Below are 15,496 nucleotides of genomic sequence, written 5' to 3'. Positions count from 1 at the left end.
TAATCCTGTAATCTTATCATAGCATTCCTCACATTCTATATCTGAAATATTAGTTGCAGAAAGACAATACAAATAACAAACTGAAGTTCATTCAGGTAGGCTTTCACTTCTACAATTATACACTACTACAACTTTAAGTCCCTATATGCTAAAATAAGATGACAGGTACAGTCTTAGGAATCAAAAATCCATCTCAGAAATCCTTATCATTTAGGAAAACATTCTTATGTACTCACAATCAAAAATCCATGTGAAAAATCCCTTCTATTTAGGAAACTATCATTATTTATTCAGAAAACTAAACACTGAACTATAACTGAAATTCTTTAAACTCTATCTACTGTGTAAAAAACCTGCAGAAATCCTGTATTTTATAAAAGCTATGATGAGTTACAACAATTAGTATCTACAGAATACTACCTGACAAGGTGTCATTTAAAAAAAAAAAAAGAAAAAAAAAAAGAAAAAAGAAGTTTATACTTACTGTTACTATAAGCCAATATTCATTTTCCTCAGATACTTGCTTGCTATTATGTACTCTCTGTGAACAGTTTGCTTTTCTAAGCTCATGATGGATGGGCTAGCTGTCTTGCTAAGGCTTAACAGGATAAGAAGTTCAATTTTTTTTTTCCTTTGGACTTAACCACTTCTGTATTGTCAACCCCAGTCAGCAATGATATGCTGTATACACATATCCTTCCCATCACTGAAGCAATAAACGACTACTAGTTATTTAACTCTTAACAGCTAAATCAGATAAGAAAAATAACAACTCAACTTACCAGGGCTTTTCAAAATGTCAGCTTTGTCTGAAAAGTCTTAATCAATCAGATTACCTAGTTAAAATTAAAGATAAAAGAGGGAGCAATGTTGTTCACAGTCTTGCTCCACTTCTTTTTCTATTTTTGTCTCCTAAGCTCAGAATCTGATTAGTATATTTAATTCCATGAAGCATCATGACTGGTCTACCTTTAATCAGCCTGTTGACATCCACCCCTTTTTCCTTCACATGTTGTAGAATTCAAGATAATAATTTACCAACTTGGCAATATTCCTACACAAAATATAACGTTCATGCTGTAGTATCAATACTGGAATGATTTTGTTTTCCATGTGTTTACACATATCCAATACGAAAAATAAGATAAAAGAAGAATGCTTATTGGACCAACGCAAAGTTTGTAAAAATCTCATAATTGTTGTTGTACTTACATGAGATGTCGTTACATCACATGAGCTTACAGCGTGGTTAGTAGTATCAATTTTGTTTTGTGTTTAAACAGATCTGTGTTTTCCTACTTTATTAAATTACTATTTGTATTATTTGTAAATTATTATAATTTAAAAAACAGATAAAATACAGAATATTTACAAATTCTGTACTGAATATGAGTTAATTCTCATAAGTGTACAGGTAAATTGGGAGAAAAGGCGTCTCCAGAATTTTCTGCCTTGTACATCTACATCTAGTGAGTACTCTTTTTGCTCTGGTAGCATTGTAGAAGCAAGGGAGAAGAGAGCAAGATCATTATTACACAGCACGAACAAAACCTCTCTATTTTTAGTGGTTTAAGGAACACCATTTTCTTAATGTACTGCATTAACTTAGGGGCAAGAAACAGCCTGCTTGCAAAGCTGCAGTCTTTTGGATGAGGCAAACAGCTCAAATCTTATGGAGGTGTTGCCCTGACCATATTCCAGTCAGAACCACTACATTCTGTTTAATTCTTGCTAAATTTAATTTGGCACTTTTCTACATTGGTCTACTTGCTAAATATCTACAGCATTTGGCTCTTCAATTAGAAATTTCATATATAATTGCAAACAGTAACTATTCTTCAGAAAATTTCTATGCATAGGTATTTTCAAACTAAAACTCAATCCTATGACCTACAAACAGGTCAAATCAAGCAATAAAAAGCCAGAGGAAGTTTCACTTTAAATAAGAGATTAAAACTATCAAATGAGTTTTCTTAAAAGGGGTGTTTGTCATCTTCTCTGTGAATGGTTCTTCTGTTGGGGAGGGAAAAAAGAAAAGAAAGCTTAAAAAAGATGGTTAGTTTAGCTTTTGAAAAATGTATATATATTAAAAATTGTGGCAACACTAGAAGTTATTAGAACTGAAAGATCATTAAAACATTACTCTCAAACTGAGAGATTATTGAATAGTTTTCTTTTTCAAACTATCCTTTTCCTGCTTTTTTTGTGCAGCAAAATTAAATCTTTCAAATTATTTATTAGCATTGTAATTGCAGATATATACTGTTTATACAGATTCTCAATTAAAAAAATTGTCTGATTCTTAATATCAGTATTGGTTATGGATACTTTCTTCTGAGTTTCACAGTTACAAACCTATCTCTACAGCAACCGACAATAATTTCCTACACGAAAAACTAATATTAGGAAGGGTCTTATACATGTATTTTTAGTTACCTCAATGTGATAAATTATTTATCTTTACGCTACCTATATTTGCTCTTTGCTTTATCCTCCCTCTTCCATCTGCTCCTCATTCCTTCCTTGTTCATCTTTCTTAATGTGTAACCATCATAGTAATAGTTAAAAATGCCTTCCATTGCTTAGATTCCACCACTGTTTGCATACTGTCCAATGTTCTCCTTTACTTGTATGAACAACCTGCAACTAGGCTTTCTTCTGTCCCACAATTTTTTTGAAAGATTATTTCCATTGATAACATGCAGTCCTGCTGGTAGCTGTAGTCTATGACTGCTTTTCATACTTCCCCTTCTCTGTAAAAGCAATTTTTAAGGGAAGCAGTGTAATGCTTCCTTCCCATTTCCAGGTGAGAACAGATAACCTGATTTTCTTTATCTGTAGGTATAGCTGAAACAAGGGAGAGAATGAAGCAATGTAATGATTTGTCAGCTGTTCAAAGTCTGTCAGAAATGCTTCTTGCTTTAAGGGTTGATACGCATTGCCTTAAAAAAAAAAAAAACAAACCAGCTGCTGAGCATAGTATGACACTGGATGGAAAAAAAACAACTATTACAATTTGTAAAACATTTTTACTGATTCCAGTTTGCAGAGAACTTTGAAACAAATCTGACATCATTCACATATTAAAAAATATTCAAATTACTCTGAATACACAAATCACCATATGATAATAAGTTAATATTTACGACTATCATTGTATTTCCTTCGGGTCACTTGCATTTCTTTTTATATCACTGCAATGACTGCATAATCAGAGACTACTGAACCATTACATAATGACATTAATAATAATACCAGTATGCTTTTATAACTTTCCATATTGAAATAATATTAAGTTAACATTCTTTTCAATAACAATAAATCAAGGCACAAATCTGAACTGTAGCATTAAATATATGTAAGTAAATATTTAATTCATATATTGCTTTTCCAGTCTTACAGCTGGGGTTAATACATTTCTTTCAACTGTAAAATTCTTAACAGCAGTAACAATCTTAGTGTCTCCATTTCCATAAAAAAACTTTGTACATATTTTGACATATTATGTCTTGTTTAATTAATCTACTTTTCTTCTCCATTACTCTACAGCTCCATTTTTAATTACCAGAGAATGAAATAACTCACTGCCTAGGGTCAGTAAGTACATTATTATCTTATAAAAATATCTAATATTTAGGCTTTGGGGATGCTTCTCCAATACCTTTTTCATAAACAGACTATTGTGTTATACCTTTAAATTCAGGCAGACGTACAATTGACTAAGTGCAGGCCAAATCAGACTGGAGGAGTAAATACTCTGCTTAGAGGGCTATTACCGTAAAAGATACAAAGTACTACATATTCACCATTTAAATATGCTATTAACTTAAAAATAACCATTGCTGGTAAGACTTTCAGCACTGAATGTTGATTTTTCTGCCAGGCAGAATTTAAAGAATGGAGATAGGAAAAAATGAGAAAGAAAAAATTAAGACAAAATAGGAGGATGTAAATACAAAGTTCAAACAGCAAGCAAGGTCAGGCCTCTTTGTAATGCTGTGACTCCTTCCAGTGAGGAACATGAAAGACCAAATCAAACATTAAGAGCATAATAGTAAAAAGCATAATATTTTGACTCTAAAATGAAAAAGGAGCCTGTGCACAACAAGGTACCAATTTTACCTATTTGTTGCTTGCTTGGGATAGTCACTGGGTTGCTGTCCAGTTCTAACTCCTATCTGAAAAAACCTACAGAGGTTGGATAGTTTAGCTCAGGAATCAAAGGAAAGGCCTAAAAATTCACGTGGTTGGACGTTTACTGGATAAACAATTCCTTCTAATGTATTCCTAATTTAACATTCACTAGAAGAAGTAATTTAACTTAAAGAAATCAAGTATTCGAATTAAAGATTAGCATTCATTCTAATCCAATGTTTTATCAACTGGTGCGCAATAGCTTGACTTGGTGGTACAAAAAAAGAATGCTGGTTTCCTTTAATGAGAACTTCCACGACCTGCAATAAAGAGAGATTTTTTTCTTTAGAAGATAATATTATAAACTATATGGAATCTAACATTGTACTAACGCAGGAATTATCTTACTATGATGATCTATCAATCTACCATTACTATAGCTATTAAAGAGCCACTACCAGATTCTCCAAGACAGATGCAGAAAAAAACCCACACAGGATTCTGTGTGAATTCTGACATTTTTTAGCTCAAATGTGCCTCAAAGGAAACCTTCTTTCTAATACAACCACGGAGATTGACTGTTAATATAATATTTAAGGTTTTTGTGAAGCCTTTTTACAGTAAGGACCACCAGATGGTGCTCTACACTGTTCCATAAATTCTTGGTGGTTGGTTTTTCTTTTTCTTTTCCCCCCACACGTAGTGCAGAAGGAAATGTGTTTTGTTGGTTTTCTGAAGCAATTGCAAGCAACATGGAAGCACACTTTTATTTTGGTACATTTCTGAAGTACATTTCCAACTCTAGACCAACCCGCATGTGACTAACTGTATTCATTTAAAATGCTCTCAGGGTTGTTGTGAATACACTGAGATTGTAGATGACTAACTTTGCCTTCAAGTTGACTTACCGAGTCAAAACACTTGCAACTGCTAAACAGAAGTACAGTGTTATTAAAAGTTTAGCTCATAAGTAGCATGTGGAAAAAACTGTGAAGACTACATTGTGTAAGCAATCTCTCCTTTTTCCACTCATGAACTTAAATCTCTCTTTCTGTTAAAGTCCTCTTTTCCTCTCTTTTATTTGACTATATTTTAAATACTCAGGAAAGCTAAGTGTAGAATTTCCTATTAATGCATAGTAAACTGCATTCAATACCAGAGTACTAAAATAGTACTGCATGGAAAAAGATGTTCAAACCAATGAATTCCCAGAGTTTTCACCTAAACCTCCCCCCTCCCAGCAAATCTGGTAGCATGCTTGTTTGGAGAAACTCAGATGATGAATGCTATTAAGTAATACTTCTGCCAAAATGAAAAGCACAGGCTTGCTAAGTAAGTGGGTTAAAATAACTATAACTTGGATATCTCTCAAAAGGAAAAGGTGAAGAGCTAACTGGCAAAAATGTCATAAAATAGGCTTGCAAGTGACTCAGAAATTACTGACTATCTGCTTTTCTCTGGTTGTGTGTAATCTACAATTACAGTATAATGCAATTTTAGTATGATAATATGGAGAGTATACATGCTCATTCAACTTGCTGAAAAAAACAAGTATCTATGTATGCCAGAACCGATACAGTCACAAACTAATCAATACAAGAAGGAAATTAAATTGAACTTTACCTGTTCTCTAGTGAACCAGCGGGCATCCTCTATTTCATTCTTGTCAACTTTGATTTCTGTAGACACTGCAACAGCTAAGCAGCCAATCATTAGGGAGGAGGGCATTGGCCATGGCTGACAAGAGACATACTGAACATGGCCAACTTTGACTCCAGCCTCCTCTTCTACTTCTCTTCGAACAGCATCTTCTATCGTTTCACCTAATCAAATAGGGCAAAGAACAGGCAGCTGATGTAAATACTCCAAGCAACGATTACATCCTGTAATCTTGAAACTGACTCAAAAGATTTGAAACTGCCCAAGACAATTATCTATAGAGATCTAGTTCACAGATCAGGGCACAGACCTTAAGCACAAGATGCACAAGTCTAATAAGGTAAAACTAGCCACCAAAGCAAAATGGAACTCTGAAAATAAAGTATGATAATTTCTCCATCATAATATTTATTTCCTCAGTTGATTATTTATCATACATGCAAACTATTATTACCACAGCTAAAATGTAAAATATTGTGTAGGAAATACATTGTTCCTTTAATTACTTTTGAAATGCTGATCTGTTCATTTAGAAGAAGCACTGTGTTAATTTTTAGATTTTCATTATGATTGTAACAGCATGTAATACAACTTGAAAATCAATATTTAAAATTACAATAGTAAGAAAATAGAGACTTAAAAAGATTTGCACACATTTCTGCATTGTATTATTCACTTCGCCTGACTCATTCTTCACTGTCTTAACACATACAGACAATTCTCCAAACTTAAAGTGCAATGGAAAGCTTTACTTCCATATTCATAAAAAACTGCTAGATCTATATGTGGAGTGTTGATGGTCATAGGCTTACATATACATACATGTACTGTGTTGTAACCACTGATTACACGTTCATTAAAGCAGACAGTCCATGCATCAGAGACAGAAGTTTTAGTTCAGCTATGTTCAGCTGATTAGAAGCTGATGATAAGTTCAGCTACTCTTAAATTTCAGTTTATATACTTGAATTCAGTATCAGAAAGTAATAACGCTAGCAGAAGAAAGGAGTGAAGAAATAAACATTCTGACTTTTTTCAAATGATACCTGAATATTCATGCTGTCACTGTATTTCACCTGCACACAGTTACTGAATATAGTTACGCAATATAATTTCACTGGTGATTAAGATGTATTCCCAATATAAGAATGTTTTACAAATTGTTCTGCAGCTACTAATAATTATAAGTAATTCCAACTATTATTGCTGAACATAGCTAGCAAAATATCTCTTTACTTTTCCTTTGAAATTACATAATTTTTGCTTATCTTCCACATAATCAATCAGGCCCTAAACATGTAATCATATACTTAAATTTATGTAAACTTTAAGCTATCCTTTAACTCTTATTTTTCCTATGCTAAAATCCCTTGCTAAGTATCACCAAAGAAAGGACCTTATATGTGTTTCAAAATGCTTTTTCACTTAAATATGTCATGTAAGAGTGCATGATGAGAAAACTATTTTAAATTATATTTATTCAAGTTGCTTTTTGCCTTTTTAATAAATCAGCTGCAGGAAAGTATAGAACAGGCGTATTTATTGTAACAACTTATCTAACAAGAAGTAAAAACATTTATTTGACATAACACTGAACATATTTCTATATTATTTTCAATGTACAATACTGATATGTGAGAAAAATAATTCGGTAAGGGAAAATGAAATTACTCACCAGGTTCTATAAATCCAGCAAGACAGGTGAACATTCCTGGGGGAAATCTCTTCTCCCTACCTAAAAGACAGTGGTTCCCATCTGGATGGATGACTTGCATTATCACAACAGGATCTATAAGGGACATGAAAGGAATATATTTCAACATTTGAGGGACTTAAAAGCAGCAATAAATTTCAGCCTGTTCAATACCAGTGCATGTAAATACAAATAAGATACCTTTAAGTGACTGAAATCAGAATTGTGTAGATGCCCAGAGAAAGCTGTTATTTTATTTCACCTTTTTTTTTCCCTTTCAAGATAGCCTTTCATTTTGCTTTGCAACATACATGGCTTTACCAGCCAAGGCTTGAAAAGCAGGACATAAATTACCTGCAACCAAAGCACACAATCTGTTAAGAGTATCAGCAATACTAACCTAGCTATGCATCCCAGAGATAGCAGTAATTTCTGCAGCAAAAACGATTTACTATCACGTCCTCTACACACACAGGTCTGAAGAATGTACTTTTGAATGAAATACCAAAGAAGAGGCAGATACTCTAGTTACAATGTAACTACTGACTAAACTTTCCACTTATGACTTTGTTGACTGCTATCATCTGATGTCACACTTTGATTTACTTTCTCATGTCTGGTCATTTTATGTATCTTTTTCTTTCTTGCCTAATATTTTCTCCTATTGGTATCATTCTTTTGGTCATGCCTTTCTGCACACTGTTCATCTATGATCTTTTCCCCTTTTTTATTGTTATCTAGCTCTTAAATATTTATCTAAATGGTTTGGTTTTAATTTTTTCTATCTACCTCTGCCTTTATGTATTTTTTCTATTGCTATTGTTTTTCATGTTGGTTTTTTTTTTTTTGTCTAAAACACCAGTATCTCTCTATAAACAATAATTTCAAAGATTGTTGTCCTGCTCAAAGGCATCTGCCACATGGCACAGCGTATAACATGCAGTGTTGCTGTCTGTAAACTTTCTTCAGAGAAACGCATCAGTAGAAAACACTGGTTCATCAGTCTATCCTATATAATCTCATTCCTTCTGTAAGTTTTTTGTACTAGAGAGTGTAAAGAAACAGCCACTAGTATTTTAGCAAGTTTCACTATAGTCCATAAGACAGAATAATATGGCGGAATTGCTTTGATTACTACAACGGTGTATCTAGAGCATGTAAGAGAACAAGAAATTCAGAATTACAACACACATAAAACATCCAGAACTACAACTGCAGAAGGGAGGACAGAGTAGGGGATGGAAAGGATCAAAGAGTCCCCAGATAATCCAGGGAAAGGGTAAGTCTTTTTCCCTCCTTTGTTTTCCCATCAATAACATAGTACACTTCCTTTGTAACACATGAACAAAAGGAGCTATAGAAGACTGTCTGTTCAAGCTTATATTCTGAGTAGAAATAGGCCTGGCAGTTTGCGACTGACAATGAATAGTGAAAACCAGTGAAGATGGCTAATACAGTCAAAGTGGCACTATGGGAAAATGAGCACTATATCAGAAATTTTATACAGGGCCAAATTTGATGCAGAGCTATTTCATGCTCAGATATCTTGCAGAAGGTGAGAAAATAACATGCAGGAAAAAAAAAAGGAAAATGTGACCCTTTGTATTGTTAATATCTTATTTATGTTGATATTACTCCATTGCAATAAAGATTGGTATTGTCACAGCAATTCTTTGTCACAGATTATTGCAAGAAAGAGAAACCTGAACTATTTAATCCTAAATAGAGCTGAGACACACATACTCTGGGGAGAAACAAGTATGTAAGACCTGGAACAGAAGCAAGCAGCTGAAGTAACTAAAAAGAAACTGATTTACATGTATATAACAGTACAAAAAAAGCCACTTTTGACCAAGTTTATCCCATAATATTCTCACCAACTCTTGGATATGATGAGTTGTGAACACCTTGGAGACTGGGACAATCTTCTTTTAAGCAAGTTTTCTTGTAACCCCCTTCTTCAATCTTGGTTGCACTCCCACATGTTGGGCAGAATCTGTAGCGGTTGTGCCATGATAGAACAGATCTAGCCTGGGCTACTACTCCTTTAAAAGAATACATTGAAAATACAAAAAATCAAATACTAATTCATGTAAACTTTTAACAGTGTAGAAAAAGGAAGTAGTAAAGTTCAACATAAAAATCAAAGTAAGTCTATGGCTTGCATTGTAATCTGCTACATGAGAAGCTGAGCAATATGAGTTATTCAGATCTTTTCTTTTGTAGCACAGCACATGCATTAGAACACAGTACTATGTAGCTACAGACCAATTTATGCATTCAGAAACAAATTCATCCAGAACAATTTATCCTGTTTCTCACAGAAATTACTTTGGGCAAAGGGCCAGAACTATATATCATACCTTTTCCAGATGACCATTCTAGGGCTACTACAGGTATTGACATAATAATGCATTGTTCCATTTAAACTCCAGGTATAAGTCAAGCTTGCCCTTTATCCTTGTGGAAAAGCAAAATTGTTACAACAGCAGTTGTTAACAACATGTCCATAATGACATTCATTCACATTGGGATCCTGACCTTCCTTCTCAGGTGAGTACCAACACACTTTTATTACGGACTTAGTTTCATTTCTTGTAATGAAAACTCAGTAATGACAGATTTTTTTCTTTGTTTTAGAACATTAATTTGCATGCATTAATATTTAAATAATACCATTTATAAACCCGTGATGACCAATAGATTTTACAGTCTAATACTTGCCATTGTAGATGTTAGCCCTTTGCAATCGCACATGTTCTTACACACAAAATTCTTCACAAAACCACTGACAGGCTTTTAAAATTAAAGTGCAGTGGTCTGTCCTTGCATTGTACCTCAGTGAAGCCCAAAGCATATCTTTCTGATTACACATTTGATAACTGCTGTATTTTACGCATCTTACCAGCTTCTTTTTCAGGTAGCTGCAGTAGTGCTGGCACTGGTGGGTGAAGAAAGTAACAGTCCTCATGCTTCTGTTTAAATGTCTCAGCAGAAGCAGAATCTATGCTAAGAGCAAACCAAGCAACTAACCCATCCTCTTCCTCTCCTTGCAGAACTCTTCCATTGCAAGCAGCCAGCAGGTTCACGTGGAACTGAAGTTCAACTCCAAGAAAAATCAAGGTGCTTTCTTCAGTTTGGTTCACGCACTGCTCCACATCCTTGTAGTACAGCCTACAAAGCTTTATTTCTGGCTGCTGGGAGCTCTCTATTCCCCCACCCAAAGTAACTAAAGGACTTAAATTTGAGAAGAGGATGTATACTGTAGTTGGATGGCTTTGTTTTTTGCTTAGCCACTTGGAATCTGTTCTTTTATCACTCCTTCTGTCCAGAAGTGTCAAGCCAAAATAATTTTCATATTCTTTCACTTCATTTGACAGAAAATTAGGTCTCTGCCCACCCTTCACATTAGCCAACAAATTAGCTATGTGCTTGTACCCCCAAAATTTAGCAATGTCCAGAGCTGTCTGCCTTGATTTATTAACGATGGACCTGTCACACCTAGAGAAACAGAAAAGAACAGTGGTTACCAAGGTAAATATATTTAGGAAGAGTCCTGATTGTGTATTAGTCTTACTTACAGCTTATACATGTGGTATTATTAAGGTGCAAGAACTTTTAGACACCCTGTCTATACTGGCGCACTCTTTAGGCTAAATACTTAGCATTACGGTAATGAAAATAATCATATTTCATTTTCTTTTGCTAAGTCCAGATTCCACGTTTTTGTTGACCCAACCCAGATTATCACTTACCAAGGTTCATACAGTACTACAACAACAATGAATTAATTAAAATACCACCCATTGTATCATGAAAAAAAAAAAAAGAAAAAAAAAAAAGGCTCAAGATCATTTTCAGAAACAACTTGGAAAGCCAGGCTACAGGTCTCTACTGAATAACCAGTACTGAAAAAATAAGCAGTTTAACTAGCATTACTTTCTAGAAGCTACTGAAAGCAGCATCAAAACATTTACAATAAAATATTTACCATTAAATAAGAATCAAGAATACAGCCTTTGCTTAGTGAGAGAAGTAGCACCCTTACAACTGTGGAGCTGGTCACTGTCGGGATCTCTTTGTTACCAAAATGTCTGCAAAATTACACAGATGAGGAAACACTGCCTTATGATATATATTTAAATATTAACAGAAAAAAAAATAATCTGAAATAGATTGGGATTGATTGGGAGGTCAAAAATAATGCACTTTCATTTTTTGTCAATTTTAACTCAAGTGGGTAAGTAAACCAGAAATTTCACTGTAACTACAAATTATGCAGTAGATGTGGGGCCAGACTCATCGGTTTTTGAAACCAGAAGATGCCAGTATATTCATGTTGCTGATATACAGGTAACTGTACTACAGGCAAGACTGTTTTTACTTGAGATTTTATATTAACCTCAGTAGTTTTTGAGGGAGTTTACGTATATTTTAGAAAAGCATTCAAAACTTAATTTACAAGTGTTTGGTGCTCAAAAAATACTGTTGCCCATTTATCTTCAAAGATTAAGTCTTCTTTAGACAAAATCTTGCCTAATTTCTGACTTAACGTCCTATCTCTCTGCCACTGAATTTTGTTCTGATTTTGTCTTCCCCCTTCTATCTGCTCAGGTACATGCAGGCTGTGATCAGGCTGTTATTCAGCATCCACAACAGTGGCCTGAACTCTTTAGATCATGAAGATCTTTTTTTCCAGTCTACAAACATTTCCTGTAGCTTTTCTCAAACATGGATGAATATAAACAAAACCTGACTAGCTTTCCAAGACAAGTCTCTGGAATGTTATGTAACATTACCTTCATAGGCATTCATGTTTATATATCCACAACTGTATTTGTCCAAATGATTATTATGACTAAGTACTAACTAAAAGGAGACCAATGAGGCCTCAGTATCACCTCAGGACCTACATTCAATTGCCTAAGGGAACAGCCCTGAAAAGGACATTTACAAGTGGCTATTCAATCTTTTTTTACAGGGTGCATAACTTAAAAAAACTGTTATCCTATTTACCAAACTGGTAAATTCCCCAAAATCTCAAAAGATTCCTCGATATACAGATGATTTCAAACCACAAAATCTGGCACTCAGATACTCCTCTACATGCTGGAATGTACTGAGTACAGTACAAAAGAGCTGTTCATCTGATGCTGCATGCTGAGTCCCAGCAGAGGGCAGAGCATCTGGGTAGGACTGAAAAAAAAAAAAAGGGTCAGATGATCACTGCAGGCTGCAGAATGCTGTGCCTGAGATTACTCATAACCACTAATGAATGAACTAAACTTGCTTGGATCTGTCATTAGGGGTGCAGAAATGAACAGGCTGCATTCGATTAATGTAGAGCTCAGTTGAACTGCAACACCTGACTCTCACCCTTCAGTCTGAAATGTTTTCCATTCGAAATATTTGGAGCCTGACTTTATTCAGGCCTCAGAATAATCTTCTCTGGGGTGTCAAGGAGAACTTTGAAGCATTCTTTGCTTTTCTGAGTGTCCTGAAAAACTAGAACTATAATGGTTGACTTGAAGATAGACAACAAATATGATAGCAAGTTTCTGACAAGCAATGAACATGCTTGGTGTCATACTGAATGAAAAAAATAACATGACAGCCCAAGGAAGAAGGAGGAAGTGAATTGTCCAAAAAAATAGACAAATTAAATTCATCAATCAGTAACTTTGTTAAAGATGTGTCTGTCATGTCGTCCTTAACAGTTAGTAGGTCAGCAAACATTCTGCACTGTAATATAGATTCGGGTGGATTACAAATAAAGTTTAGACACAAAAGTCTAAGTGAAACAATCAAATATACCAAATTCATAGTCAGTACAGTGGTTGGAATGGGATACAATCTTTGTCCTATTCTGTTGGTCTCTGAGACGAGTGACAATATATCCTTGAAGATCAAAGGAAAAATTTTAGAGATGCTCATAACTTTTAAAGAGTTTCTTAGCACATATGGAAAGCATGATGCAATAGCAGAATCCAGTTATAAACAGACACACAGTATATTTTTCTGAGTTTTAACCCTGAAAATTCTGCCACTATCTGTCAGGTAAATTTACTTCTCTGAGATCAAGCTGAAATGGGCAGAAAGGGATTGAGGTTAGAGCTCTTCAATGGGATCTACTAAACAGCTTACCCTTCTTCAAGAAGAATCTGCACAACCTCAAGGTGTCCATTTCTGGCACCATACATCAGGGCTGTCCAGCCATTATCTGCAACCGCATTGACAAGTGATGGAGAACGACTGAGCAATGCTTTCAGTTTGGCTGCATCTCCAACAGCAGCAAAATTATGCAGCTGAGAAATCATGTCCTGACAGAGGTTCTTCTGAAAGTCTGTCATTGTGCCAACTACGTTAAAAAAAGGAAAACAAAAATGCCTCAAAACATATCCACCATTAGTAAAAGGACTTAAGTAAAAGAGTTAAGTTTAATGCTATACAGATAACAAACATTATCACCAAAACTATGGACATAACTGTCAAATTCTTATAATTAGTATGACATTGTTATTCCCAACCAAATGCTAGTCGCACACATCTCCAAATATAGTGAAATTTCAACCTAATAATGAAGACCAGTTTTAAAGACGCTTAAGGAGAGGAAGATTTTGCTATGAAAATGAAGCTTCTTTGAATGTGAAAAACACGTTCTGGTTTCCCGATTGAACACACACACACACGACAGAACAGTACAGAACTCCACTCCCAGAAATGAGTCTCAGATGCTTTGGAAACAATGAAAAATAATCTCAAGAGGGCAAGTCCCTTTGCAGGCTGAGGGACTCCGCCAAGCAGGGACAGATCACTCCAGCAACTGCTGCTACGCCTCCGGCGGGCGGGCACCCCTCCGCCCCGGGGCAGGTCCGCCGGGGCCGCTGCTGGCACCCTCGCACGACAACGAAAGCTTATATATTCGGTCGTTCCCGCCCCACGGTCACTTCCCAAAGATACAGACACACGCACACTTTCTCCACCGCACGCGACGCAGCCACCACCTGGCAGCGGCGCTCCACGCGCCCGACTGCCTGGCCCCGCCCCCGAACGCGCTGCCCCGGGGCAGCTGCCGCGCAGGCGCAAACCGCCCGCCGCGCAGGCGCAAACCGGCCGCCCCGCCCCCATTCCGGCGGAGCGGATGAGCTGCTGGCTTCCACCGAGGTGCGGTACCGGGCGGGCTGTCTCGGGCCTGCGGGGAGCAGCGCTCCCGGGGGGAGCCTTCGCGCAGGGTCCAGGGCCGCGCGTGAGCCGCGGGCTTGGCTGGTGGCGCCGCTCCCGGCACCCGCAGGGGGCCCCGTTACCATGAGTGGCCGGGGCGGCGCAGCGCAGCCTCCGCGGGGAACCGGGCTCCGTACGCTCCTCCACCGCCGTGGTGCCGCGCAGGGGAGCGGGTTGCGCTCGGTGTCCGGGGGTGTGCGGCGAGCGGCGGCCGGCCGGAAGGCCCGCCCCGGTGCCTGGCTGTGGGCGGTACTGCAGCCCCCGGTCCTTGCAGCGGCCGTCGGCCTTCACTGCCGCCGTCTTCCCGCGGGCAGCGGGCAGGGCCGCGGCGAGGGAGGAGCGGCAAGCGACCGCTGGTGGGAGTCGCCGGCCATTACCTGAGTGCTGCTGGCAGCTGGGCCAACGTGTTGGGCAGGTTAAAGTGCAAGCAGCCATTTTGTCTTTCAGGCGGGAGCCTTTGTGGTTCTAGAAAGCAAACAAACTGTTTTTTAGCTTTGCTTCACTGTGCTAGTAGAAGGCAAAGCCAGGTAGCTATAGAATATGCAAGTGCTTGTGAGAAAAGTGGAGCAAATGAGATGTCGTGGCAGGGGAGATGAGTCAGCAGGGAAGTTGGAATGATGATACAGGCCAGAAGATAGTTTCATTAAAAGTGTGTGCTGTTAGCCTAAGAAAAGCTTGAGGAAATGGAGGCTATACCAGTCCTAGAAAAATGAGCATGGGACTGTTCCAGTGTGTTTGCCTCTGGGGAGTACTTAACAAGCTTTGTGCTTGCTTTACAAAAATTGTTAC

General features: G+C 37.1%; 2 protein-coding genes across 6 annotated transcripts in view; both read right to left on the bottom strand.

Moving 5' to 3' along the window:
- Positions 1-776, bottom strand: part of LOC115337191 — a 44,981-nt gene extending 44,205 nt beyond the window's left edge. Inside the window, exon 1 of the mRNA XM_030005302.2 lies at positions 485-776. The gene's annotated coding sequence lies outside the window, so the exon portion shown is untranslated. The remainder of the gene's footprint in view (positions 1-484) is intronic.
- Positions 777-3,009: 2,233 nt separating this feature from the next.
- On the bottom strand, positions 3,010-15,118 carry NUDT12 (nudix hydrolase 12). 5 transcript variants are annotated; one of them, XM_030003785.2, is made up of 7 exons: positions 14,791-15,118; positions 13,631-13,844; positions 10,392-10,987; positions 9,364-9,531; positions 7,469-7,582; positions 5,758-5,957; positions 3,010-4,454 (listed from the first exon to the last, which is right to left on the bottom strand). In XM_030003785.2, exons 2-7 carry the CDS (start codon positions 13,834-13,836, stop codon positions 4,344-4,346), a joined length of 1,395 nt encoding a protein of 464 aa, XP_029859645.1. In that variant the 5' UTR covers positions 13,837-13,844; positions 14,791-15,118; the 3' UTR covers positions 3,010-4,343. The 5 variants fall into 5 exon arrangements, with proteins under 5 accessions (XP_029859645.1, XP_029859647.1, XP_029859646.1 ...); XM_030003787.1 differs by lacking the exon at positions 14,791-15,118 and adding an exon at positions 14,491-14,540; XM_030003786.1 differs by lacking the exon at positions 14,791-15,118 and adding an exon at positions 14,485-14,538.
- Between the last annotated feature and the right edge of the window lie 378 nt (positions 15,119-15,496).

The sequence above is a fragment of the Aquila chrysaetos genome, chromosome Z (assembly GCF_900496995.4).
Source record: "Aquila chrysaetos chrysaetos chromosome Z, bAquChr1.4, whole genome shotgun sequence".
NCBI classification, from domain to species: Eukaryota; Metazoa; Chordata; class Aves; order Accipitriformes; family Accipitridae; genus Aquila; species Aquila chrysaetos.
The sequence above is the reverse complement of the archived record's forward strand: the minus strand, read 5'-3'. Positions and strand labels throughout refer to the sequence as shown.

Bases quoted from the DNA above. Each gene is read 5' to 3' on its own strand.
- NUDT12 (XM_030003785.2), bottom strand. From the start codon at position 13,836: ATGACAGACTTTCAGAAGAACCTCTGTCAGGACATGATTTCTCAGCTG. The intron at 9,532-10,391 runs GTAAGATGCGTA...ATTCTTTTAAAG, and splicing joins GCTACCTGAAAAAGAAGCTG to GAGTAGTAGCCCAGGCTAGA. The intron at 5,958-7,468 runs GTGAGTAATTTC...CTATTTGATTAG, and splicing joins TGCTGGATTTATAGAACCTG to GTGAAACGATAGAAGATGCT.